At 60.9% G+C, this 23,145-nt stretch overlaps 2 protein-coding genes across 5 annotated transcripts; one reads left to right on the forward strand and one right to left on the reverse strand.

The window, feature by feature from the left end:
* Positions 1-7,082: 7,082 nt before the first annotated feature.
* On the forward strand, positions 7,083-11,248 carry CBX2 (chromobox 2). The gene is made up of 5 exons (XM_069032618.1): positions 7,083-7,162; positions 7,246-7,289; positions 7,822-7,887; positions 9,433-9,502; positions 9,759-11,248. Exons 1-5 carry the CDS (start codon positions 7,091-7,093, stop codon positions 11,103-11,105), a joined length of 1,599 nt encoding a protein of 532 aa, XP_068888719.1. The 5' UTR covers positions 7,083-7,090; the 3' UTR covers positions 11,106-11,248.
* A 6,349-nt stretch (positions 11,249-17,597) lies between these two features.
* Positions 17,598-20,294, reverse strand: CBX8 (chromobox 8). 4 transcript variants are annotated; one of them, XM_069032437.1, is made up of 5 exons: positions 20,185-20,294; positions 19,780-19,823; positions 19,523-19,588; positions 19,358-19,424; positions 17,598-19,194 (listed from the first exon to the last, which is right to left on the reverse strand). In XM_069032437.1, the coding sequence occupies exons 1-5, from the start codon at positions 20,251-20,253 to the stop codon at positions 18,370-18,372; spliced, it is 1,071 nt and encodes a 356-aa protein (XP_068888538.1). In that variant the 5' UTR covers positions 20,254-20,294; the 3' UTR covers positions 17,598-18,369. The 4 variants fall into 4 exon arrangements, with proteins under 4 accessions (XP_068888538.1, XP_068888537.1, XP_068888536.1 ...); XM_069032436.1 differs by having other exon boundaries at positions 19,358-19,448; XM_069032435.1 differs by lacking the exons at positions 19,780-19,823; positions 20,185-20,294 and having other exon boundaries at positions 19,523-19,752.
* Positions 20,295-23,145: the final 2,851 nt, after the last annotated feature.

Consider the following 23,145-nt stretch of genomic DNA (forward strand, 5'->3'; position numbering starts at 1 on the left):
CCCCCACCAGGTAACTGACCCCAAGGACCCCCGGAAGGACTCTTACCCAGGCAAACACGTGCCCCGTTTGGGAGTGGTCTCCCCGGGTTTCGTCTGTCTGTGGAGCCCCCTGAGGCCAGTCCCTGCGGGGCACAGCAGGGGCTTCACACCTCAGGCAGGGCTCTGTGTTCTTCCTGCCCCGGGTCAGCATTGACACCACCCAGGGCATGCCCTGCCACTGCCCCCGTCCTGTCCCCTCTGTCCTCTGTGTGCAGCCAGGTCTGGACCGTGGCATGAACAACCACGAAGGGTGAATCCTTCACTGTTCGTGGCTCTGCACGTGCCTGTGTGTGGCTGCACGACCAGAGTTTGTCACTTGGCTTTCACAGTGCAAATTTGTCCAGAGAACCACCAGAACAAGTAACTCCCAATCTGATTCTCTGGCACTTCAGCACGGCGCGCCTCCAGCCGATACCTACAGGCTGCAGAGACCTGAAACGAGCACCAGCAGCGCTGTGCTCTCCTGTCCTGGCAGCCCCCAAGCTCCAGGCAACTCTACCAGAACACGTGGCAAGATGGGGAAGGACATGGCTCACACAGACAACCAGTCCTAGGCTCAGGGAATTGGACAGAATTCCCAAAACCTCTCTAAATTACTGACCCGCGCTCCTCTGGCATGACTGAGTCCCAGGGGGAGACGCCTCTCCCAGGCTTTGGGGTGACGCCAGGATGCAGTGCTGTGGAGGGCGGCACTGAGGCACAGCCTGACCCTGACACGGTCACCCCACGTTTGCATCACCGCGGCTGCGGGAGGCAGAACAGCTCCAAGGTGGCTTTGGAGCAGAGGCAGCTGATACATGTTGAGTATCTAAACTAATTAAAACGGTGTTCAGAGTGTGCTGGGAGCCTCCCCCGAAAGCCCCACTCACGGTCAGCCTGGACCTGCCGAGGAGACAGGGAGGCCCCATTCGTCTCTGCTGGCCACAGAGCAGGGCTGGCCATGGCACCCCCAGCCCGGAAGCCTCGGCAGCATCCCAAAGTCAATCAGCACTTCCAGCTCCTGCCCCAAGAGCCCCAGGTGCCCTCAGCACCAGCCTGTGCTTTTGGCTGTGGACAGAACTGGGAAATGCCACCTATGCACCCCTGAGCAGCAAATCTGCAGCCAGGATGGGCCTGGCTGCGCTGCTCCATGGCAGAACTGCTGAGACCCGCCCCAACTGCAGCCGAGTCAGCTCCTGGGAGCTCTGGGAGGGGAGTTGGTATATTTTGGAGAGACAGGGAATGTGGCAGTGCCAGGGCCAGGACCCCCCAGCTCACAGCGAACTCCCAGCCCTGTGATTCCTGAGCCGGGGCTGGCAGAGCCTGGGCGGTTGTGCCAGGCTCCCACGACCTCTCCACAGCAGGGCTGAGGCAAAAGCCCCTGTACAAATCCAAACCTCCCTCTGCAGGAAGCAGTGCAGGGTCCCTCAGCCAGACTGGGGCTTAGGGGACAGGGAGCAAGACACCCTCCGTCCAGCAGCCCCCATTCTGGCCCCTCCGGGGGGCATTCCAGCACCCCCAGACCCCTCCCAGATGCTGTGGTGCCTTTCCCCAACCCTGTGCCTCATCTCAGGGGCTCGATAAACATCTGTTGCCATAGAGACTCGCTCACTGCATCGGCTTCACCCAAGGAGATGAAACAAGAGCCGCACCCTCAGAAAAACAGGAAGAAAATGTTTGGCTTGAAACTGTGCTGGGGTGGGGGTCAGGGCGGCAGCAGGAGCAGGGAGGCTCTGAAAGGGGAGCATGGCCAGCGCTGTGCACGCCATTGAAATTGGTATTAATGGTAGGAGTGCACAGAAACCTTCCCAGTTATCCTGCTGCTGACCTTGGGACTTCCCATGCAGGTCAGCACAGCCATGCACATTCTATGGGCAGAGGCAGCCAGCTCTGTTGGGAAGTTGCTATCCTGGAGATCCTGGCAGAGCCTGCAGAGCTCAGAACCCACTGGAACCAGGCTCTGAGTGTCCTCATGCCCAGGGTGCCCAGCAGGTACAGAGCAGGATCACAAACCCATGGAATGGTTTAGGTTGGAAGGGACCTTAAAGCCCATTCTCATTCCACCCCCTGCCATGGGCAGGGACACCTTCCACTATCCCAGGTTGCTCCAAACCCTGTCCAGCCTGGCCTTGGACACTTCAGGAATGGGACAACCACAGCTTCCCTGGGCACCTGGGCCAGGGCCTCCCCACCCTCACAGATGAGAATTTCCTCCTAACATTTAACCTGAATCTCTCCTCTCTGAAGTTTAAAACCACTCCCCTGTCCTATCACTCTCTGCCCATTTCAAATGCCACTCTCCTCTTTTTATAAGCCTCTAAGTGCTGAGAAGCTGCGGTGCTCATAGGGCTGGTCCCAGTCTGGTTCCCAGACTCACACAGGGAACATGGAGTTTGTAGTGACCAACCTCCTGACACAAATCCTCATCTGAGAGCTGATTTTTCCTCAACTGGGAACAGGAATTGAGTTCCTGACTCAACCAGCAGCATTTGGGTGAGACAGAGCTCTGCCAGAAAAATCCATGGTGAGGAAGGGACCATCCTGGAGAAAGGTTGAACCCTGACATATCCTGCAGGAAGGTTTCCATTGCCCTTCAGTCACAGGGTTTGCCATGAGACACACCGAGGTGTGGCTGTTTTCACTCGGGGCAGCCGAATGCAACGCGCTGGACACGGTGTTGATCCAGCTGCACTTCCAGCACGGACCATCCTCCGAGCCCGGTGCTTCTGGGCACGGGGGAGCTGGGGGATCCCCCTCCCTGGCCCGAGCCCCGCTCCTGTTGCTCCGTGCCGCTGCCTCCCGCCCCGGCGGAGCCCCGCGCGGCGCTGTGCCGGTGCAGTACCGGCAGCCGGCGGCCGAGGGCTCCCGAGCAGCGCTCAGCACCCCGAGCTCCCGGCACGGGCGGGGGAAGCGGCTCACGGTAAAACCCCGGCCCGGAGCATCTCCCCAAACCCGCGGCGCCCGCCGCCACCAGCCCCTCGCCCAGCGCCGGCCGCTGCCCCGGGGCCATCAGTGCCCCGGCGGCTCCCGCGGGGAGGGATCTGCTCCTCGGTCCTGAGGGAACCACCCCCGGCTGCCGCCGGGCCCGGGGCACTCCCCAGCACCCACTGCGGCTCTGGCTGCACCACAGCGCGCAGGGATGCTCCAAGGGATGCTCCAAGGGATGCTCCAAGGGATGCTCCAAGGGATGCCCGGAGATGCACGTCACGCACCGAAATCTCACGATCCCCTCCTGCCCCTGACAACGTGCCCCGGGCTGATGGATGCTTCGATGTCCCAGGCCAGACAGATGAGACGGATCCTTCCCCTGTGGGTGCGAGTTTTAACCCCACAGACACACAGAACCTAAAGCGGCTCCTGCTCCCTGCTCCCCAGCCCAGGAGCCATCTCTAGCCTGGCCTCTTCCAAGGAAAACCCAAAACTGTCAAATTTTGCAAGTCCTTTGAGCCTTTCCCAGCCCTTCCCGTTGCTCCTCACACCTTGTGCATTGGCAATATGGGACATTTTCAGCAAACATTTCCCGATGACAAAGGCCAAAGCCCAGCCCGGCCTTGCCCGGACACAGTCGATGCCTGATCCCCGCGTCTCCTCCCACCCTCCCATCCCCACGTAATTCATTCCCCACCGCCCCCCTCCCCGGGCTGGGGGTCACGCAGCAGGGAGAGCCCCGCTGTGTATTGCATCCCAATTTGCCATGCATTTCCACACCATTTGCTTCCTTTTCTTTTTCCTGCACTGGGAAGCTGCTCGCTGCCCAGGGGTCCCAACCACTCCGGGATGGGAACATAACAACAAACATACAAGGACACGTATTTATTTATGGCACATGGTGTGTGGGGACACTGCTGCCTCACAAAATGCCTGGTCTGGGGATGGCACGTGCCCCTATGACTCCTGCACACGGCCACGGGACCCAGACTCGATGTGGTCCCCGGCCACCCCATCCTGGAAGCTGCACAGCTCCATACCCGGCTGCAGTACCCAAATGATATGCAGATCTCTGTGCTGCTGAGCACAGATTGGCTCTGATTGGCTGATGCCTTGGGAAAAACAGCCACCATTTGCCCACAACAAACATGGCCACCATGGCCCAGCTGTTCCCCGGGCTGGCCCCAGCCTCACCCTCTGAAGTCAGGGACATCTCACCCCTCCTCAGGCACCCCCGTCACCTCTGGCATGGGGGTCCCACGGAGTTGGAGGGAATGCACCTGCTCTGGGGGGGTTCAGCACCAAAACAGAGGCCAGGGGCCCTGTGGGAACACCCATGGCCTTGATCCAAACCCTGGACCTTGATCCCCACCCTGGACCTTGACCCCCACCCTGGACCTACCAGGCCAGGGCTCCGCAAGCCCCCAGAAAGCGGTCACATCCCTCACTCGGCCTGACAGGATGGGCAGAAAGCACAGAGCCCACAGCAGCCCAGGGGTGCCTAGAACTAGTTCCCAGTAAACCCCTGGGTATAGAACACAGATTTCCAGTCCAGGGAGCAGCACAGCCCCTTCCCCCTCAACAGGCAAAGGGGACTCGGTTCCCTGTCCCTTCCTTCGACACCAAACCCCCACTTCAGCCTGACAGCCCCTGCTACAGACATAACACAGGACGCACGGCATTCCTGGGATGCCTGGCGTACTTGAGAAAAGCTACAAAATCATGTTCCATCAGATTAGTTCAGGGGTCTGACTCTCATTTTTACGATGACAACAGTTTTCGTGGTGATTGGTGAATTTATTGACCCTGCTGTCACTTTGCTCAGCAGGAACATGGGGCCAAGCTGTTCAGTGCATATTCCTGAGTTTCTCCAGAAAGGTGAAGTCCCTGTTGGGGATGGGAAACACTGAATTTATCAAAAAGGCGCTTGCAGGTGGAGCCACAGCTTTGGAAGCAGTGGGGGGCATCTCGTCCTGCCCCAGTCAGCAGCCCCAGCTGGTCCAGCCCCTGCGGCGGCTCCGGCCAGCAATGCCCAGGGAAGCTCCATGGCTGGGATGGTCTCCTCTGGCTGACCAAGCGGAAACAGGACATCCCAGAAGCCCTGGGGATACCCCACTCTGCCAGAGGTAAAAAGCATGGAGCCCACGGCAGCCCAGGACCAGTTTTTAGTAAACCCCTGGGAGGAAAAAGGAGATTTCCAGCCCAGAGAGCAGCGCAGTCCTTTTCACCCTCAGCAGGAACAGGACATGTGGCATGGGGGCTGAGCAGCATTAGAGATCATTCAGAGTCTCCACAAGGGACCAGGGACAATGCTGATGGCACAGCCCCACAAACTGTGGTCCCTAAAGAGGCCCGAATGTCAAGGGCTGCTCCCCCTTCTGACCCCCAGTCCCTCACCAGCTCAGCAGGCAGCGGATGGAGCCTCTCCACACACACGGCCTTCCCTTCCCGGCCCCGGCAAGGGAGAGAACAGCGACCCTACCCCTGCATCCTCGTGGGGAGCACAGGAACAGCAGCACTGAGGGGCAGCGGGGACAGGAGCTCACCCAGCATCACCCGAATCGGGGCTCATTCCCGGCAGGGGTCATCTCTCAGAGCCGCATCCCTGCAGCCAGGAGGGCCCCACCGGCTCCTCATGCCCTGGGCTGCCTCACCCCACGGTGATGCCGGGCTGTCTGTGCACGGCTCAGGCACACAGGAATGGGAGGTCACACCGGGCTTTTTCTAAAATCTAAGAGGTGTCGCACACAAAGAGCCGAGCTGGCAGAAGGTAAATGAACTCAAACAAAAAGTGCGGCGCTGTGTTACAATTCTGTGTCACCTTCAGCTAAAAAAATGCTCCTACAGCTCTTCTCGTCAGCGAACGGCCACAGTAATTGTCAAAGAAAACAATGAAAGGTGACAGCGCCCGGCCCAGGACAACCCCCTGGCATCGACCCAGGACCCCAGGCACGTCCACATCCCGCAGAGCCCGAGTCAGTCCCGCTCCCTGGAGAAGCGTCCGGTTTCTCATTCCCTCATACAGAGGGTCCCCGTGGTGACATTCCCCCGCAGCGGGGACAGCGCAACGCACCCGCTGCAGCTCCAAATGCTTTTCTAAACCCAGCATCACGAAACCCGCCATCGCTAAACCCGGCATCGCTAAACCCGGCATCGCTTACCGGAGACGGCAGTGCCCGGGGTGCGGGCGAGGCCCCACGCAGGACACCCCATGGCCCGTCCGGCTCCTGCTCAGTCCCTGCGCGCCGCGGGCACCCAGGCGCCGGGGCGACGGCAATTCATATCCCTGCGGCTCCCGCACGGTTAACGGCAGGCTCCGGGCCCGCGAAGGAGAACTCCCTGAGGTGCTGACTCATCTTCTTCCATGCCTGTAAAGCACCATATTTCATCCTTCCACGCCCACAGCGCACAACCGCCGTGCAGCAGCTCCTCACGCAGCCCTGCACGCCTCGGTGCGTGCGGTGCCGGCGCGGTCGGTGCCGCCGCACCCCCGGTAGTGCGGCTCGGGAGGGATCGTGGGCCGGGCGGTACCGAGCTGCGAGCCGGCACCGCGCGAGGGTCACAACCGGCCCACCCCCCTGGGAAATCTTTTATTCTATTATAATCAACTATTTTAGAACTAAAACGTGCCGGTGCTGCTGCCGCCTGCTCCGGCCCGGCGGGGACCGGCGGGGACCGGCGCTGGCTGCCCCAGCCCCAGGGTGCTTTGTCCCCAGAAGGGACCCCGGACGGGAGAGTCGGAGCCCGGGTCCTCGCAGCAGGAACCCCTCGCGGGGTCGGACCGGGGGGATCCCCCGCGGGGCCGGCCGGGGAACCCCCCTGCGCTGCCCGGGGAAACAAAGCCCCGGGCCGGGCCACCCCATTGTCCCCGCTCCGGCCGGGCAGCGGCCGCCCCCGCGCGGGAGGAAGAGGAGGGGTCGCACACAGACAATGCCTCCCCCCACCCCCCGCGCCGGATCGCCCCGCCCCCTGCTCCCCATTGGCCGGCGGGGAATTTGGGGACCCCCCCCCGCCCCTCCGCCGTATTGTGCCGGGGGGCGCGCGTGGATCTGGGGGGGTGGGAGCGCGCGCGGTCGCCGTCGGGGGCGCGCCCGGGGGCTCCCCTTGTGTGTGAGTGCGCGGGGGTGTGCGCGCGGCCGGGGCCATGGAGGAGCTGAGCAGCGTGGGAGAGCAGGTCTTCGCCGCCGAGTGCATCCTCAGCAAGCGGCTCCGCAAGGTGGGACCCGCCGCCCCCGCACCCCCCTCCCTCTCCGCACCCCCCGCCGCCGCTAACGCGCCTCTCCCCGTCTCTCTTCGCAGGGCAAGCTGGAGTACCTGGTCAAGTGGCGAGGCTGGTCCTCCAAGTGAGCGGGGCGGTGCGGGGCGCGGTGCGGTGCAGGGCTGCGCGGATCGCGGAACCATGCGGTGCGGAGCGGGCTGCGGTGCGGGGCGCGGGTGCCGCCCGCCCGGCCGCTTTTGTTTGGGTCGTGCCGCTCCTTTTGTTTACAAATAAGCGCGGCCGCGGCCGGGCCCTCCTCGCCACCGCGTGGGGCTCCGCTCCCCCCCGGGTCAGTCCAACCCCCCCCTGGAGTCGCCGCAACCCCCCCGTCTGCGCCGGTCCCGCGCCCCTCGCCCGCTCTGCTGAAACCGGAGCTCCCCCGGGATGCGCGGGGCTCGCCTCGCCCCGCGGCGGCGTGGCCGCCCCCTTCCCGATCTCCCTCCCCCGGCCTCTCTCCCCTGCCCGCCCCCCGGCTGTGCCGGCCCCCGGTACGGGCATGCCCCGGTCCGTGCCAGGCCCGGTTGTCCTTGGGTGAACCCCCCGGTGCCGCGTCGGTGCCGGAGCGGCGGGGGGGGCCCGGCCCCCCACTCTCACCCGGTCCATGTCCTCTGTTGCAGGCACAACAGCTGGGAGCCTGAGGAGAACATCCTGGACCCCCGGCTGCTCCTGGCTTTCCAAAAGAAGTGAGCAAACTCTAAATATTTCTAAGCAAACTGTAAAGTCAATTAACTTCTAATTGGCTGCACGTGTGGTGGAAGTTGTTGGAAACAACAGCCTGGAGCTGGCGGGGCCCTTTGTGGCCAGGCCCTTTTGTTTGTCCCTGGAGTCACGGTCCAGGTCTACCTGGAAAAGCTCTGCCCTGGCCAAACACCGAGGGTTTATGGCCCAGCTGTGCTCTGGGTGCACCCGGGGAATGTGGCAGTGCCCGGCACAGACCTGGGGCTCGCGGTCCCCATCCAGCGCTCGGGGGGCCTTGGCTGTGCTTGGGGGGTGAGCAACCCCTGGGGGGAGGTGGTGCCTGGGCTTGTGAGATGTTAAAGCAAACTTCTGGAGGGTGAAGCTCTGGGAGGGTGAGAGAAATAATATCGGGGAGAAAATCATAGAGAATGGTTTGGATTGGGAAGGATCTTAAAGCTCTTCCCAATCCACCCCATCATTTCCACTAGACCAGGTTGCTCCAAGTCCTGTCCAACCTGGCCTTGGACATTACTGTGGATGGGGCAGCTGCAGCTTCTCTGAGCACCCTGTGCCAGGGCCTCCCCACCCTCACAGGGAAGAATTTCTTCTTAATACCCCATCTAACCCTGCCCTTAGGAAGCTGGAAGCCATTCCCTGTGTCCTGTCACTCCAGGCCCTTGCTCAAAGTCCCTCTCCAGCTCTCTTGGAGCCTCTTTAAGTACTGGGAGGTGCTCTGAAGTCTCCTTAGAGCCTTCTCCAGGCTGAACAACCTAGATGGCAGAACAAAATGGTGTCTTTCCTCAGTCAAGCCCATGGCTCCTGCCCGGAGCCAGGCTGAGAACAGCAATCCTTCCACAGCCATTGCATCCCAGGAATCACACGTGGAGCAGAGGAGTAGCCAGCTGGCTATGGCAGACATAGTGCTGCCAAGTATTTTGACTTCATAAAAATGAAAATCATTGAAGTTTATTATAGGATTCAATTATAACTGGTTTCTGGATCCATTTTTTCAAGAATAGGATCTGGTGTTGAGTGCAGACAGGATGGTGTTTAATCAGCTGGATGTGTTACATCTTAACACCATCCTATTTAAACAGAACTAGGAAGCGAGTACAGTGACCTGAAGCATCCCTGTACCCCAGCCTCCAGCTGGGCCACCATGGCCAGACCAGGAGGTGCAGGAGAGGTGGAAGGAGTCCAGCAAAGGAGGGGACTCACTGAGCTTCCAGGGAATGCGTTTGCTTTTGCCACACTCAGCGTGGAAGCTCAGCATTGCAGGGGCATAACCGAAGCAAGGCTTAGCAGGGCCAGGACAGATCCTTCCCTTTGCCTGATCCTCTTGTGCCAGAAAAATGGCAAAGCTCACTGGGAGTTGGAAAAGGGACAGATTTAGGATGAGTAACACCATGTGGTCCATCACTGGCTGCTGGAAGCTGCAGGGATGTTGCTGATGCAGACAGGGATGCTCTCCAGTCCTTACCTGGCTGCCTCAGTTCCCCCAGATTTTTTTCTTCCCCGTAAACCTTGTCCTTGATCCTTGTTTTCTCCAGGGAACACGAAAAAGAAGTGCAGAATCGGAAGAGGGGCAAGCGGCCACGGGGCAGGCCCAGGAAACACGTGGTGAGTCCCAGCAGTGATGGGAACCCACAGCTGTGGCAGCACGGGAGGGGCTCTGGCCTTGGAGGGCACTGGGTGTGGGGGTGGCCTCAAGCACACAACTCCTCACATCAGCTAAGGGATCCCTGAAGATCAGCTACACGGAGAAAGAACCTGTGTGTGTCTGAGGCCCCGGCCAGGCTGCCCTGAAGGGTTTGCAGTGCCCGTAACCATTTCTTGGTCATTGCTGTTAACTCTCCCTGTCTCTGTTGCTTTGCAGGAACCAGAAATGCCTGCGAAAACTAAGTCAAGTAGCTCCTCTTCTTCCACATCCTCCTCTTCCTCCTCCTCCGATGAAGAGGATGAAAGTGATCTGGAAGCAAAGAGAGGTCCCCGCAGCAGAGAGACGCACCCAGTGCCACAGAAGAAAGCTCAGATCCTGGTGGCCAAGCCTGACATGAAAGACACTTCCAGGAAGAAGCGTGGGCGGAAACCTCTTCCCCCAGAGCAGAAAGCAGCTCGAAGGACCGTGAACCTGACAAAGGTGCTGAAAACATCCCGGAAGGAGGTGGGGGGCAGTGCCAAGCTGGTGGGGAAGCTGCAGCCCCAGCACAGCATGCAGGGCTCAGGTATGGCTGTGCTGAAGGATCCACCGGGCACCTTGGCTGGGCTCAGTTCGGGGGGGTCATCAGTGGAAAACCTGCCCAACATGATGAAGAGCGGCTCGGCGAGCCCCAGCCAGGCCATCAGCTGGCAGAGCTCCATCGTGCACTACATGAACAGGATGTCCCAAAGCCACACTGCAGCCGAGAGCTCGGCGCTGGGCAGGCTGGCGCTGAAGGCACAGGCAGCCAGTAAGGGCAGCTTAGGGCTGGACTTGAAAATGAGGAGCCAGAAAGGCTCTGGGGATCTGGGGCTGAACGTGCAGGCACCCAAAACTGCAAAGGCTCCTGGCAGCAGCGCCGGAGGGGACCAGAAATCGGCGTTTGCTGCGGGAGGCCAAACGCTGCCCAACGGCAGCAAGACGCCGTCCAGCTCGTCTGGGGCCGGCATCCAGCCAGCCTCCAGCCAGGAGCTGAACCTCCAGGCTCTGAACCTGCAGAGTGTCAAAAACGGGCCGAGCATGGCCAGCGGGAGCAGCCTCCCCCGGCACCTCTGCGGCTCCCTGGCCAAGGGCTCTGGTGGCAGCACGGCCGCTGCGAGTGCCGGCGGTGCCAAGGGCGGCGCGGTGGGGGCCGGGCTGAATGCTGCCAGTGCTGGGACACTCCCAGGGGGGGATGGCGGCAAGAGCAAGAAGCAGGCACACCGGGCAGGTGACAGGGACTTGGCCAAAGGTGGCTCAGCTGGTGCTCAAGAGGGACGTGCGGCCACAGAGAGCCGCAAACCAGCCGCCCTGTCTGAAGTGAGCACAGGCGAGGACACCAGCTCGGATTCGGACCGGGATTCAGCTTCCCTCCCAGCTGCGGGTCAGAACATGTCTGTCTCCATCCAGACCAGCCAGGACTGGAAACCCACCCGCAGCCTGATTGAGCACGTCTTTGTCACCGATGTCACCGCTAACCTGATCACAGTGACGGTCAAGGAGTCCCCCACCAGCGTCGGGTTTTTCAACCTGCGGCAATACTGAGCCCAGGAGCATGAGAGGAGGGAGAGGGTCCTTCAGCCTCACCCTCACCTTTGCCCAGCTCTTCCATCAGGTTTTTTTTTCTTCAAGTGAATGTGGAGACCTCATGAGACCTGCTGGAACTTGTGTCTGGAAAGGCTGGACAAATACGCAGTGAAACCTGCTCCAAACTGCCAGTGGGTCCTGGCTCCTCTCCATCCTCTTCTGGAGCCGTGCCCCATGTGAGGGTGGTCAATGCCATTCTCTGTGAGTGGGGGCACTGGTGCTGCCAGGGCTGTCAGGCTGGCCAGTTTTCAGCCAGGCTTCACTGCTCGTAGGTCTCTTTGCTTTGAAACAGCAGATGCCAAGGTCTGCAGCTTGCTGGCCTTGGGGAGGTGCGGAGCTGCCATGGGACAGTCTCATACCTGGGAGAGGACCAGGAAATTCTCTTCTGGGTTTCCTGTGGATCTGTCTGTGAGCCATGGGGAACTGCAAGTCAATCCAAATGAGGCAGCTGCTGCTCCCAGCCCCTGAGGCTGTGGGGGGGCAGGTGCATTCGGGGGTTTTTCAGGGTACACTCAGCCCAGCCACCCCCCTGGGTGAGGTCATTTCCAATGATGGGAAACCCACAACGTTTCTGTTGGGGTTTCCAGCTGATAGGGAAATATTGTTTACATTTTTTCTTAAGGAATTTATTTTTTTTTCATGAGGGAGGGGAATAACCCCAGTCTAAGATAGGGAAGGAACTGGATGCCACTAACAGAACAGGTGGCAGAGGTGCTTTTTTTGAGGGTGTCTCCTTCCTGCTGGAGGAAAGTCCTGCCTTGAGAGCCAGCAAGATCCACCAGCTTCTCTGCAGTGACTTGACTTCCAGAGGAACGTGAATTTCTGGGCAGCCCAGGGAGCCCACACGCCGCTCCTCTGCCTCATCCTGGCATTGCCAGCATCTCCACCTCCCGCTCAGCAGGTTCCAGGCACTCCTAGGGACCGAGCTGGGGAATATTTTTTTAAGCCTTGCAGAACGTGGAAAACCTGCCCAACATGATGAAGAGCGGCTCGGCGAGCCCCAGCCAGGCCATCAGCTGGCAGAGCTCCATCGTGCGCTACATGAACAGGATGTCCCAAAGCCACACTGCAGCCGAGAGCTCGGCGCTGGGCAGAACGTGTGAACCCTTCCAGCAGCAGGTAGTTCGGTGCTGGGACTGCCGGGTGTCTGTGAGGTCAGTGCCGCAGTTTGGCTGAGCCCTCCTCACCACTGAACGGCCGAATCAGCCTTGGCTGCTCCCTGGGTTAGACTCACGCTGATCACCCGTGGTTTTCTCCAGAATGCTCAGAAGCTGGTGGTCAAGGCCACCGCACAGGTGGTCTGGAGTGGTGGGAAAGGAGAGGAGAGGGAGAAGGGCTAAGGCCAGTGGGTACCTCAAGCTGCTGTTCCCCAAGGAACCAGAGCACCTGAGCAGCTGTTCACCTTCCCCTGGCCGTCCCAGCAGCTGGGGTGCTCCTTTTGGCTTGTAATTGCACCCAATAATGGCTTTTTCACTGCAGTGTTTTCCCTACTGCAGATTTCTCCTACAAGCCAAAATTAGCAGCAGTTCAGGCAGAGTTTAGTAGCATTTGAGGTCATTTTAGTTCTGTTGATGCTGAGTCCTTTTCTCAGAGGCGATGAACAGCTGGCGGCTGCCCACTCCCCTGGGTGGTTCAGATGTCACTCTGCTGGTGGCCCCCTCCAGCAGGTCACTGTGTAGGGGGCCACCAGGTGACTGACCTGGCACCAGGATAGGCATTTCCCTTAGCCACAGGCAGGGCCACTCACAGCATCTTCATACACAGGAGTGTGGATCCTGACCAAACTGGGGGTACACATACTTCTGACCCCCCTGATGCGGCAGCTCCCCATGGTCACGGCTGCTGCCGCTGGCTGGCAGTGGGATCATTCTCAGGTGATGCCAAAATGTCCCAGGCTGTGCAGTTTACCTTCTACTGTAACTTTGCCAAACGAGCTCCACGGAAGCACTGGCCTGTGTCAGCAGAAACCAGTGCCCCGGGCATGCTCTGTGCTGTGCTCTTGTGCTGGGGGTACGAGAGCTTTGGGAGAAGAATCAAGGAATCTGGGAGCATGGGGGTGATGCTCTCACCCACACACCAAATGTTTGCTACTTGGCCTTTCCAAACCCAAACTGATCGACAATGTGCCTTTTGGACCGTCCTTATCTCAGCCTAGTCTGTGACAGCGGTCCCTCCACAGGTTTGTGCCTATGCAAAGCAGGGTGGTCACAGGGTCTTGGGGGCACGGTGACACCGATGGGGAGAGGTGTCCTGGTCCCCGGTGGGACACGCAGCTGTCATGCAGAGCCCTGCTGAGCGATGCCCACAGAGGGGAAGCTGGCCTGGCAGGGATGCTCTTGCCTGCAGCAATAGGATGTGTGGATTGGTTTCTCCAAGGGGGAGAAGAACATCTGAAGACACTCCAAGAAGGGGCCGGGCCCAGAGGGTGGCGGCAGGAGATGAGCTGTGACAGCAGGTGAAGGGCTGCTGCACACCGGCCCTGAGCCGGCTGCTCCCTCCTGAGCCACTATCTAAGCTCCTACAGGTTTCTCCATGCGGAGCCTGGCTCCTGCCTCCTGCTTGGGCAAAGGGGACATGTATCCCAACACTGGGCAGCTCCCTCCATCACCCACCCTTCCAGGCATGTCCCCTCCAGCAGCACAGGACTCTGCTGTCACCACTTGCTATTGTGCCTTTTGCTCACCAGCTGGTTCAGTTCCAAAGGTCTAAGGATGGTGAAAATGATAATCCAGGATTTTTTTCTGGCCATCTCACCTTGAATTTCTTCCCCAGCCCCTTTCTCACTTGGTGTTCCAGGATCTCGGCTCTCCCAGCAGCGCTGGGGGATTTGAGTGCATGGTTCCTGCTGGGGTTTGCCTCCCAAAGACACATCCTGTGAGTAATTGACTGGAATCTTTGGACAGGGGTTAGAAGACCCCTGGTTGGTGCAGACCCTGGCTGTGTACCACTAGGATTCACGTTCTACCTTTTTGTATTCCTTTTTCTTTTGAGTTTGCTGCTATGGGTTGGCATATTCAGTCGGGTGTCAGACAGGCAATTAAAGGTTTGTCACTTGTCATTTTCTAAGGCGTTTCCGATGTGAAAAGTCCTGCGGTATTTGTATAGTGAATGGATATTTTCCCCAGGCGTAATCTGGTTAAGCATCCTTGTTGTTTTCCATTGGACTGGAAGAGGTGGCCGATTCAGCCATCTTCCCAAGAAACGGAGTCTATTTTTATATATATATTTTGTACCAAAAAAATCCAGGAGTACACGGAGGGATGGAGATAGTTTAGGGGTTTGGTTTGTGTTGAGTTTCTGAGCTGTGTGTGAAGGGCTCCAGAGCCAGGAGAAAGGTTTTACTGACAGAAATTTGAGATAGGTGAAAACAAACAATTGTTCTTGTAACTTGTGCCAGTCACTGCTCTGATTTGTACATTTTAATTAAAGAGAGAGCCAAATCGGTCCTGTATGACACTTATAATTGCTTTAAACTGCAGCTGTTTGCTTGCTGTTATTTTCTGAGAACAAAAGTCGGAGATGTTATTGCCCTGGGAAAGCATGAGTGTTACGGGAGAAGGACCAGCTCCCCACGCAGCGTCCCGGTCCTTCCCGGCCCCTCGCTCGCGTTCCTTACGCAGTTTTCCAGTGTTCCTGGACACTAATGCTAGTGTAGCCCCCCAGCTCTAGGCTGCTTTTAATTTATTTGCAGGAAAACACTAGGAAATGGTTGCGTCGGGTGGGGGTTTTTGTATGATTTTTCCACTGTTCTTTTTTAGCATATCAATAAATATTTTTTTAAACTTTTCAGCCTCGTGTGGTCCGTGCTCCGGGAGCGCTCCCGTCCCCCTCCCTACCCCCAGCACCGCCTGGGGCCGCCCCCTCTCCGGGGCACCGTGTTCCCGCCCCGGGATGCGGCGGGGCCCCGGGATGGGGATGTGCGTGGCTGGAAGTGGAGCCGGGGAACCGGAGCGGGGAAACCCCACCGCTTTCCCTCCGGGGCTCCGTGCCGGACGCAGCCCCTCCCGGCCCCGGGCTCCGCCGCGGCTGGAGCTGCGCCTGCACCGCGGGCGGAGCTCAGGTGCCTCCGCCCGCACCTGCGGCACCGGGACCGGGACGGGGACGGGCCCGGAGCCGCGCCGGGCCGGCCTGGCCTGCGGAGGGCGCTGCGCGGCCGCGGAAGGGCGCGGGCGGCGGCCCCCGGCGCTGCCGTCGGCGCTGCCGTCGGGCGGGAGCTGAGCCCCGCCAGCCCAACGCCCCCGCCCCGGCCCCACCCCCGGCCGCCCGCGGGGCCCCGCGGCCCGTGTGAACGGGCCCCCCCGCCGGGCCGGGGGAGAAAGGCGCCATTGTGCGGCCCTTCCTCCCGCTCCTCCCGGCGCTGGCAGCTCCCGCGGCGCGGGGTCCGCGCCCCACCCGCCCGAGCAGAAAAAGGAGGTTAATGAGGACACGGTTTAAAAAACCCATTAAGCCCCCCACCCCCGCCTGTGCGGCCGGGACGGGTCTGCACACAAAGGCCGGGCTCGACGGGCAGGGGCCGCCGCGCCCCGACCCGCGCCCCGTCGGAAGGGCGGAGCGCCGCGGGCCGGGGCAGCGCCGGGGCCCGGCCCGGTACCGGGGCGTCGTCGTAGCGACGGCCCCGGCGCATCGTTCCTTGGACCGGAGCCGCTCACAGCGGCCACCACCGCCCCCTCCGGGCACCACAGGAGCCCCGGGGGGGCGCCCAGACCGGCGACATCTGCGTCCGGGGAGCCTCCGCCTCCCCCCGCCCCGTCGGGTCCCGGCCCCAGCCCCGCACGGCCGCGGCTGTCGGGAGGGAAGGGGCTGCAGGGCCACCCACCCACCGCACAACCCACGATGCTCCCAGGCACCCCAGGGCCACAAAGGGAAGCCAGACACGTTTCTATTTACAAAGTATATATTTAAACTGACATAAAAAGCAGGTCTCATATGGACATTCACGGCTGGCAGAAGACACGTAGTTAAGCTTCACTTCTGAGACTGAGATTTAGCCAAATCGTTTTTGTACAAGTCTTAGATTTAAATAATCCACACACACACACCCGCACACGCACACACACGCAGGGTACACGTCGCTATGTACAGACACACAGATACACCCACAGGTACGGTTTGCTCCAGGTGTGTGTCAGGACACACGGACACGGGGCTGGAGCCAAGCCCCGACGGGGCAGGAGCGGCTCCAGGCTCTTTGCAAAGGGAAGGATCCTCCAGCCTTGGCAGCAGCAGGAGCACAAACAGCTCAACCCCCTCCTCATCCTCCAACAACACCCGTGTCCCATGTCAGCACCGGAACCAGCACATCAGCTCTTCGTACAAACCAAGTTAAAAATCTCAATTTTACAAAATATGCCTTCAAAAAAAAAAAAAAAAAAAAAAAAAAAAAAAAAAAAAAAAGAAGAAAAGAAAAAAGGAAAATCAAACTGGGAACTGTCAGACAGGATGGCTCCCTTTGCACAGCCAATCCAGCATCCTGCCAGGCACCTCATGGGTCCCAAAAGGCTGGGGAAGGGAACCGGGCAAGGTGAAGCCACCAATGGGCCCTGCAGCAAAGAGATGCCCCTTGCCCAGCTCCTTCCCTCACCCCATGTGAGCTCCCTGAGCCAGGGGCCTTCAGGAGCTCAGGGACCAGGGGCCCTGGCTCAGTCCCAGCCCTCAGGCACTGCCAGGCTTGTGCTTCCCATCCGACTGATGGCCAGAGCAAGGCGTGAGGACAGGGCCACCTGCTCCACCTTAGCCAAGCCACACCCAGGCCGAGGGTCCCTCCCCGGGTCCAGCTGTGGCCGAGCTGGGGGAGCAGTGGAGCGGGAGCTGCACCCTCAGCCCCCCAACCAGCGGGGAACGTGCTGCACCTCGTCCAGAGCCCCGAGACCCTCCCTGCCCCAGCCAGGGAGGAATCTCAGCTCCAGATCCCAGCCCTGGGAGGAATCCCACAGGCCAGTCCAGCACAAAATCCACCCAAGGCGGCGGGGCTGCTCCGCACGGGAGTATTTCGCCTCTTGGCTATTGTTTAACCAGCGTAAGGGAAATATTTATTGTCTCTGAATGCATAAAGGTGACCCTGGGATTTGTCAGGGATATGGATATTACAAAACACTTTATCAGGAGTCTTCCAACAAGTCTGAAGTGAACTGTGATTGGGAATAAAAATAATAATAATCCACTTTCTATAGCAGAATAAAGTAACTAAATATGGGCAGTGAGATGCTCCCTCCCCAACCTCTCTGGCATTTCAGGAATGTAAACAGAGGGGGGTTTTGTTGGGTTTTTTTTTGTTTTTAGTGGGTGGGGGAACAGAATCAAGCGACCAGACAAAATGAAAACAGATATACTCAGCTCAGTCCCATCTCCCACAACTGCTACAACAACTCTATTAAAGTGCATTTCAGTATCACCCCTCAGGAACCTTACACACACAAGCCTCCTCTCCTCCGCAAGAAAAGGGAATTCAAGTTAATACTCCAACACTTTTAGCCTTTTTATGGATTTCTGCTTTTCCCCGCCCCGACTTTGTAGCAACATGACTTTTTTTGTTAGACTGGAAACACCCCATCCCCAACAACACTGTGAATTCAAGTGCTCACGTCAACTGTCAAGGGCAACAGTTCTGGACACAGCACACTTGATTGTACAAGCAACACCTTAAATCACAATCAAGAAATCCGGGCACTTCGCCCTCCGAGGGAGGAACACGTCCCCCTCCACCATCCATAGCATCATATGAAAAATAATAGTTAAAAAAACCCAGCACATACTTAGCTATGAACACTGTTATGTACACCGGCTCCTGCGGCAGATGCGTGAACTCGTTAGTTCTCAGTTTTATTGTCCTTTCTAGGAGCAACTGAGCAGTCACTGTTGTCTCCATTTAAATAAAACAACTCAGAGTTGAAATATATATATATAGATATATATATAAGCATTTTTTCTTAAATAACATATTTACATCTAATAGAAAATATAACTCTAGAGATAATCTTTCCAACGAAATGTAAGACGTGAAAAAAAAAAAACAAAACAAAAGAATGAGTTAATGAATTTAGGACAGTTTCTAAATTCTCTCCAGGACCAAAAACAAAAGAAAAAAAAAAAGAAAAAAAATTTTTAAAGAAAAAAAAAAAAGGAGCATTAAAAAAAAAAACAAAAAAGAGAGAGGCCCACCAAGCTCTACCAAGCTTTTGTCTGGATCTGACTGAAGAAAACCCCTGCACCACCTCCACCAAACTCATCGCTTCTCCTTAAAGAATCCTTGGTCCGTGCTGCTCTCCTTGATGGTGACGGTCAAAAAGTTAGAGGTCACATCAGTTACCACCACCTTCTCCAGGTTGTTGAGAGAGGGGCTCCAGGACTCCTCCTCGGGGTCCCCCAGGATCCTGGAGACGGGGATCCTGGCGATGAGGGAGGGCCGCCCCGCCGGGCCCCCCACGCCGTCACGGTACAGGCTGCCCACGGCCCCCGGGCTCACGGCGCCGTGCAGGAGCTTGGGCCCGCCAGGGTCCAGCCCCCCCTGCCCCTTGGGGTCCAGAAAGTCCGCACGGTGCTTGGCCAGGCGCGGGGGGAAGGTCTCGGCCCCCGCCTCGGCGCGGTTGGGGCCGGGCAGGGCGCCGGGCAGGTCGGGCTCCTGCCGCCGGGCCAGCTGGATCACGCTGTGTCCCGAGCCAAACTTGGCCACCCCCGCCGCCGCCTCCTCCATCTTCCTGACCTTCACGTAGTCCCCCACCTTGTCCCCCGAGTCCCCCAGTTTCCTCTTGGAGGCATCCAGAGTCTCCGCAAGGTCCTTGTAAAGCTCCTTCCTGGGCTTTGGGCCTCTCTTTTTGGGGGTCTCTCCAGGTTTCTCTTCCACGCGGATCACCCGGTCCCGGATGCCGTCTCCCTTGGGGGTGCTGGTGCTGGAGCTGCCCTGGGGGGCCAGGGCTATGTTTCTCAGTCCTTCCCTAGCCCGGGATGTGGAGCCCAGCTCCTGGGGGGACCTGCCAGGGTACGGCACCCGGATCCCCCTGGAAGAGTCACTGCGGAATTCATAGGTTTTGGCTTTGGCTTTTGCCTGGGCCTGCAAAGAAGATAAATCACCCGGTGACTTTATTATCCTGCCATCCGGCTGTGTAATTACAACTTACAAGAGGCCACCTTTGAGGGGAGCATCCTCCGAGGGGGCCAGAGAGGGACCCCTGCTCTGGCACGCAGCCCTCTCGCACAGGCTGTGGCCTCCTTACCTTTAGCAGGAAGGTTTTGGGCTTGGGGCCTCGCTTTTTGGGCCCGTAAAGCTCCATTTCTCGCTCCCTAGAGGTGTTAAAAGAACCAAAGCTTCAATTCAGCATAGCTACAAGACAGCAACATATTTACAAGTACAACTGCTACAGCTAGTAAAGGCCTTGTACCTCTCCTCGAAGGCTGCGAGCAGCCGGGCATCCAGGATGTTCTCCTCAGGTTCCCAAGTGCTGTACCTGGGGAGAAGGCAGGACGGAGAGAGGGAACAGAACAAGGAGCCAGGAGGGGACAAGACAAATAAAATTAAAAATAGGGGCATAAAGGGAGGGCCCTGGTTCCCGTTCTGGCACAAAGGGGGAGCAGGGGGTGCAGCCAGCATCCCCCTGGCCCCTGCTGCAGCCCCCCGCGGCCCCCACGGGCGACTTACTTCTGCGACCAGCCCTTCCATTTGACCAGATATTCCATGCGGCCCTGCGGATGGGAAGCGAGGAAAATAAATATGCGCGGAGCGAAAACCGCGACAAACCGCGACAAACCGCGACAAACCGCCCCGCAACAAAGGTCCCCCCGCAACGCCCCAAGCAGGAAGCGGAACAGGGGGCGGGGGGGCAGTGGGGGGGATGCAACAATGAAAAATAACGCGGATTTAACACACACACCCCCCCAGGCGCGGATTTAACACTGCCCCCCCCCCCAGGCGCGGGGCGCGGAGGGCGGGAGCGGCGGAGCGGAGCCCGCCCCGCGGCGGGGGGAGGCAGGGCCGCCCCCAGCGGGCCGGGGCCGGGGTGCGGGGGGCCGGGGGCGCGGCGGGGGGGCGGCGGGGGGCACCTACTTTGCGGATGCGGCGCTTGAGCAGGGCCTCGGCCGCGAAGACGCGCTCCCCGACGGCCGAGAGCTCCATGTTTACGCGGCCGCTCGCAGCGCAGGGGCGGCCCCGGCGCAGCCCAGACCATAATACTCCGCCCGCTGACGTCACCGCGCCCCCCCCCGCCCGCCGCCGGAGCCGGGTGGAATATTCCGCCCGCGCCGCATTGGCCCCGCCGCGCCCCGCCCGCCGACGTGCCCCGCGTCCCGATGGGCCGGGGCGGGGCCGCCCGGGACGCGCCCCCGACACGCCCCGGACACGCCCCCGGACACGCCCCGCTCGGGGGGACGGCCCCGGGAGGGCGGGAGGGGGCGCGGAGCACAAAGGGGCCCCGCGGCATAGGGAAGGGGTGGGATGGGGTTTCGCAGCCCCGGGGACGGGCCGGGCGGTTCCGCGGCACCCGGACGGTGCGGACTGGGGGGGGGGGGGGGTTCCGCGGCCCGGCCCGCCTACCGGTGGTCGGACAAAGAGAGCGGTGTCAGGGGTGGAAGCGCTCCCGCACAAAACGCCCGTCCCGCTACCGGCGGTGCCGCGGAGCCGTCCGCGGTCAGACGCGGTCGCGCGTGCCGCTCGGCGCCGCCGCCACTGCGGGAACGCGAATCCTGCCCGGCGACGCGGACACGACCGACAGAATGGGGCACGGTGGCCGCCGGTTTCGCTGTGCCGGCAAGCCCCCGGCTGCGACCCCAGGGGGGAGGAGAGGTGACCCGGGACCAGCGAGGCGGCCCCACGCAGGATTCGGTGCATCTCCCGCATTACCTGCTCGCAAACTGGCGTAGGAACGTGGTTGCATTGCGAGGCTGCCAGCCGGTACCGGGGAGGCTGCCAGCCGGTACCCCCACCGGCTCCCCTCCCCGGCTCTGCCTCTCGCCCCGCGGCACCGCCTTCTCCCCGAGGCGGCCACGGGAGAACGGGACACGTGCGAGTCGCGGGAAACCGGTGCAGCCTCTGGGAGACAGGAGGTCCCACGCGACCCGTTCTCACTCGCAAGTGGGCAGGGTCCCAATCCGCCCCCCCGCGCCGTCGGTGGGAAGCTCCGGGAGGGCCGGGCAGCCCTTCAGCCCGGTCCCGCGGAGTGAAGCGCTTTCCGTGTCCGTGGGCAGCGCCGCCGCTCCGGGCTGCCCCGAGAGTGGGACGCGCAGCACCACGGAGCGGTGCTGAGTGGGCTCCTGCGGCCCCGTTCACGACGGACGAGATCAGACGAAGCCTCTCGTGGATCTTCCCCTCCGGTCCCCACGTTGGTCTCTCCTCCGCGAAGGAGCTCGAAGCCGTGGAGCAGCGGGTCTCCGCGGCCGCCGCTTTCACGCGTGGGAAACCCACGGAGGGAGTGTCCCCGGGAATCTAGCTGCGCCTGTCCTCCGGTGAATGAGACCACGGCCGCATCGGCCTGGGGCTGGGGCTACGAGACCCTTCCCTTTCCCCGGCAGGGGAAGCCGCCCGGGGGGAGCCAAGACCGGAGGGCACCGGCGCTGTTCCCACCCCGAGAAGTGTTGCTTCCCGGGAATCCTGCCTGCCGCCGCGTCACCCGGGCGGGCAGGGAGCTCCAACGGCGGACACGGGTAGGGCTTTGGGACCCCGCGGGGACCGCCGAAAACTGGACCCCACGGCTCCACGCGGGACTCGGGAGTCGTGTGTCTCCGTGGGCAGATCCCTCCTCCCACCGCCCCCGGCCAAAGTGAAACCGCGCTCCCGGGAGGAGGCGGAAGATTCCCACTCCGCGGCTCCCGTGTAATCCCACACCGCGCTTGAAACCCCGTGGCCACGGGAGCCGCCGCGACACGCGGGTTCTGCGTGGCGTAGCCGGGCCGGGGGAAAGCGCAACTTCCGCGGTCTCCCGGGCCCCGGCGAGCAGCGTCCCGGGAAGTTTTTCGTTAATGTCGAATTAATCGTTGTTAATTAAGGCTGGTCGCAGGGCGACTCGTGAATTGGCGTGGGCACGGCTCACTAGATCCCGTTCCTGGGAAGGTGCCTCGTAGAGGACAAACCCAGCGGCACCGGGCGCAAGGCCTGGCGGGGGGCGCGGGGCTGTGGGTCGGAAGCTGATCGTGTCCCCCTGGCACGACGGGTGCTGGCGCAGCGGAGCCCATTCCCGTGGCCGTGGGGCTGCCGCAGCCCGAGCAAGTTGGTGTCTGCCCGGCACCTTGGCTGCCGGTGTCCCCGGTGCAGGTTGGAATCGCGGATCCGAGGTCGTGCCGCCCGGTACCGACGCCACACGGGAGCCCTGAGGGGCCGCGTAGCTCCCGACTGAGCAGCTGCCTTTGCCCCGTCGCCTGCGCGGAACTGCGCGGCGGCGCGGAGGAGCCCCGCGGCCGCGCGTAGGGGTGCAGAGGGGAGAAGCTGAGGTTCCGGCTGCCTCCCACGAGGGCATCAGCGGAGAAATAGTTTCATCCTCCCGCCGGAACCCACGCGGAACCCGCGCGGGGCCGGGGCTGCGCCCGGTTGAAGTGCAGGGGGGGGCAGGGATAAGGCGAGATGCAAACGAGAACGGAGCGGGGAAAGCAGCGCGGAGCGACCGCCGCCGCGTGGGAACCGCCCGAAGCCTCCGCGCATGGATGAGCCGGGGCCGGGGCTGCGGCCACTCGTGGGGGTCTTGGCCCGGAAGGAGAAGTGGGACGGAGCTACTGCAGCCGTGCGGGACGAGGCAGCGGCGGGCGGGACTGTACCCGGGCAGTTCCTGCCGTTCCCAAGGGTGTCCGGGGACCCCGCGCCCGGAGCCGCCTGCACTGCGGGCCCCCCTCCCGCACAACCAAGCCCCCGGGAGCAGGAGCTGAGCCGGGGCACGGGCAGCCCTCCACGCTCCCAGGGTCAACGGCAGGAGCTGCCTGGGCGCCCCACGGGCTCTCGGCCGGGTCGGGCCGCTCATCCCCGCGGCTCCCGTCACACACGCCGGCCCGGGGCCCGGTTCTGGGATCCCGGGACTCGGAGCCG

The sequence above is a fragment of the Aphelocoma coerulescens genome, chromosome 18 (genome assembly GCF_041296385.1).
Source record: "Aphelocoma coerulescens isolate FSJ_1873_10779 chromosome 18, UR_Acoe_1.0, whole genome shotgun sequence".
Lineage (NCBI taxonomy): Eukaryota > Metazoa > Chordata > Aves > Passeriformes > Corvidae > Aphelocoma > Aphelocoma coerulescens.

Excerpts from the sequence above, each read along its gene's own strand:
- CBX2 (XM_069032618.1), top strand. The coding sequence starts at position 7,091 with ATGGAGGAGCTGAGCAGCGTGGGAGAGCAGGTCTTCGCCGCCGAGTGC. Across the intron at positions 7,163-7,245 it reads TCAGCAAGCGGCTCCGCAAG|GGCAAGCTGGAGTACCTGGT; the intron begins GTGGGACCCGCC and ends CTCTCTTCGCAG. Across the intron at positions 7,290-7,821 it reads TGGCGAGGCTGGTCCTCCAA|GCACAACAGCTGGGAGCCTG; the intron begins GTGAGCGGGGCG and ends CCTCTGTTGCAG.
- CBX8 (XM_069032434.1), bottom strand. The coding sequence starts at position 19,731 with ATGCTGGCTGCACCCCCTGCTCCCCCTTTGTGCCAGAACGGGAACCAG. Across the intron at positions 19,449-19,522 it reads CTCGCAGCCTTCGAGGAGAG|CTTTGGTTCTTTTAACACCT; the intron begins GTACAAGGCCTT and ends GCTGAATTGAAG. Across the intron at positions 19,195-19,357 it reads CCAAAACCTTCCTGCTAAAG|GCCCAGGCAAAAGCCAAAGC; the intron begins GTAAGGAGGCCA and ends TCTTCTTTGCAG.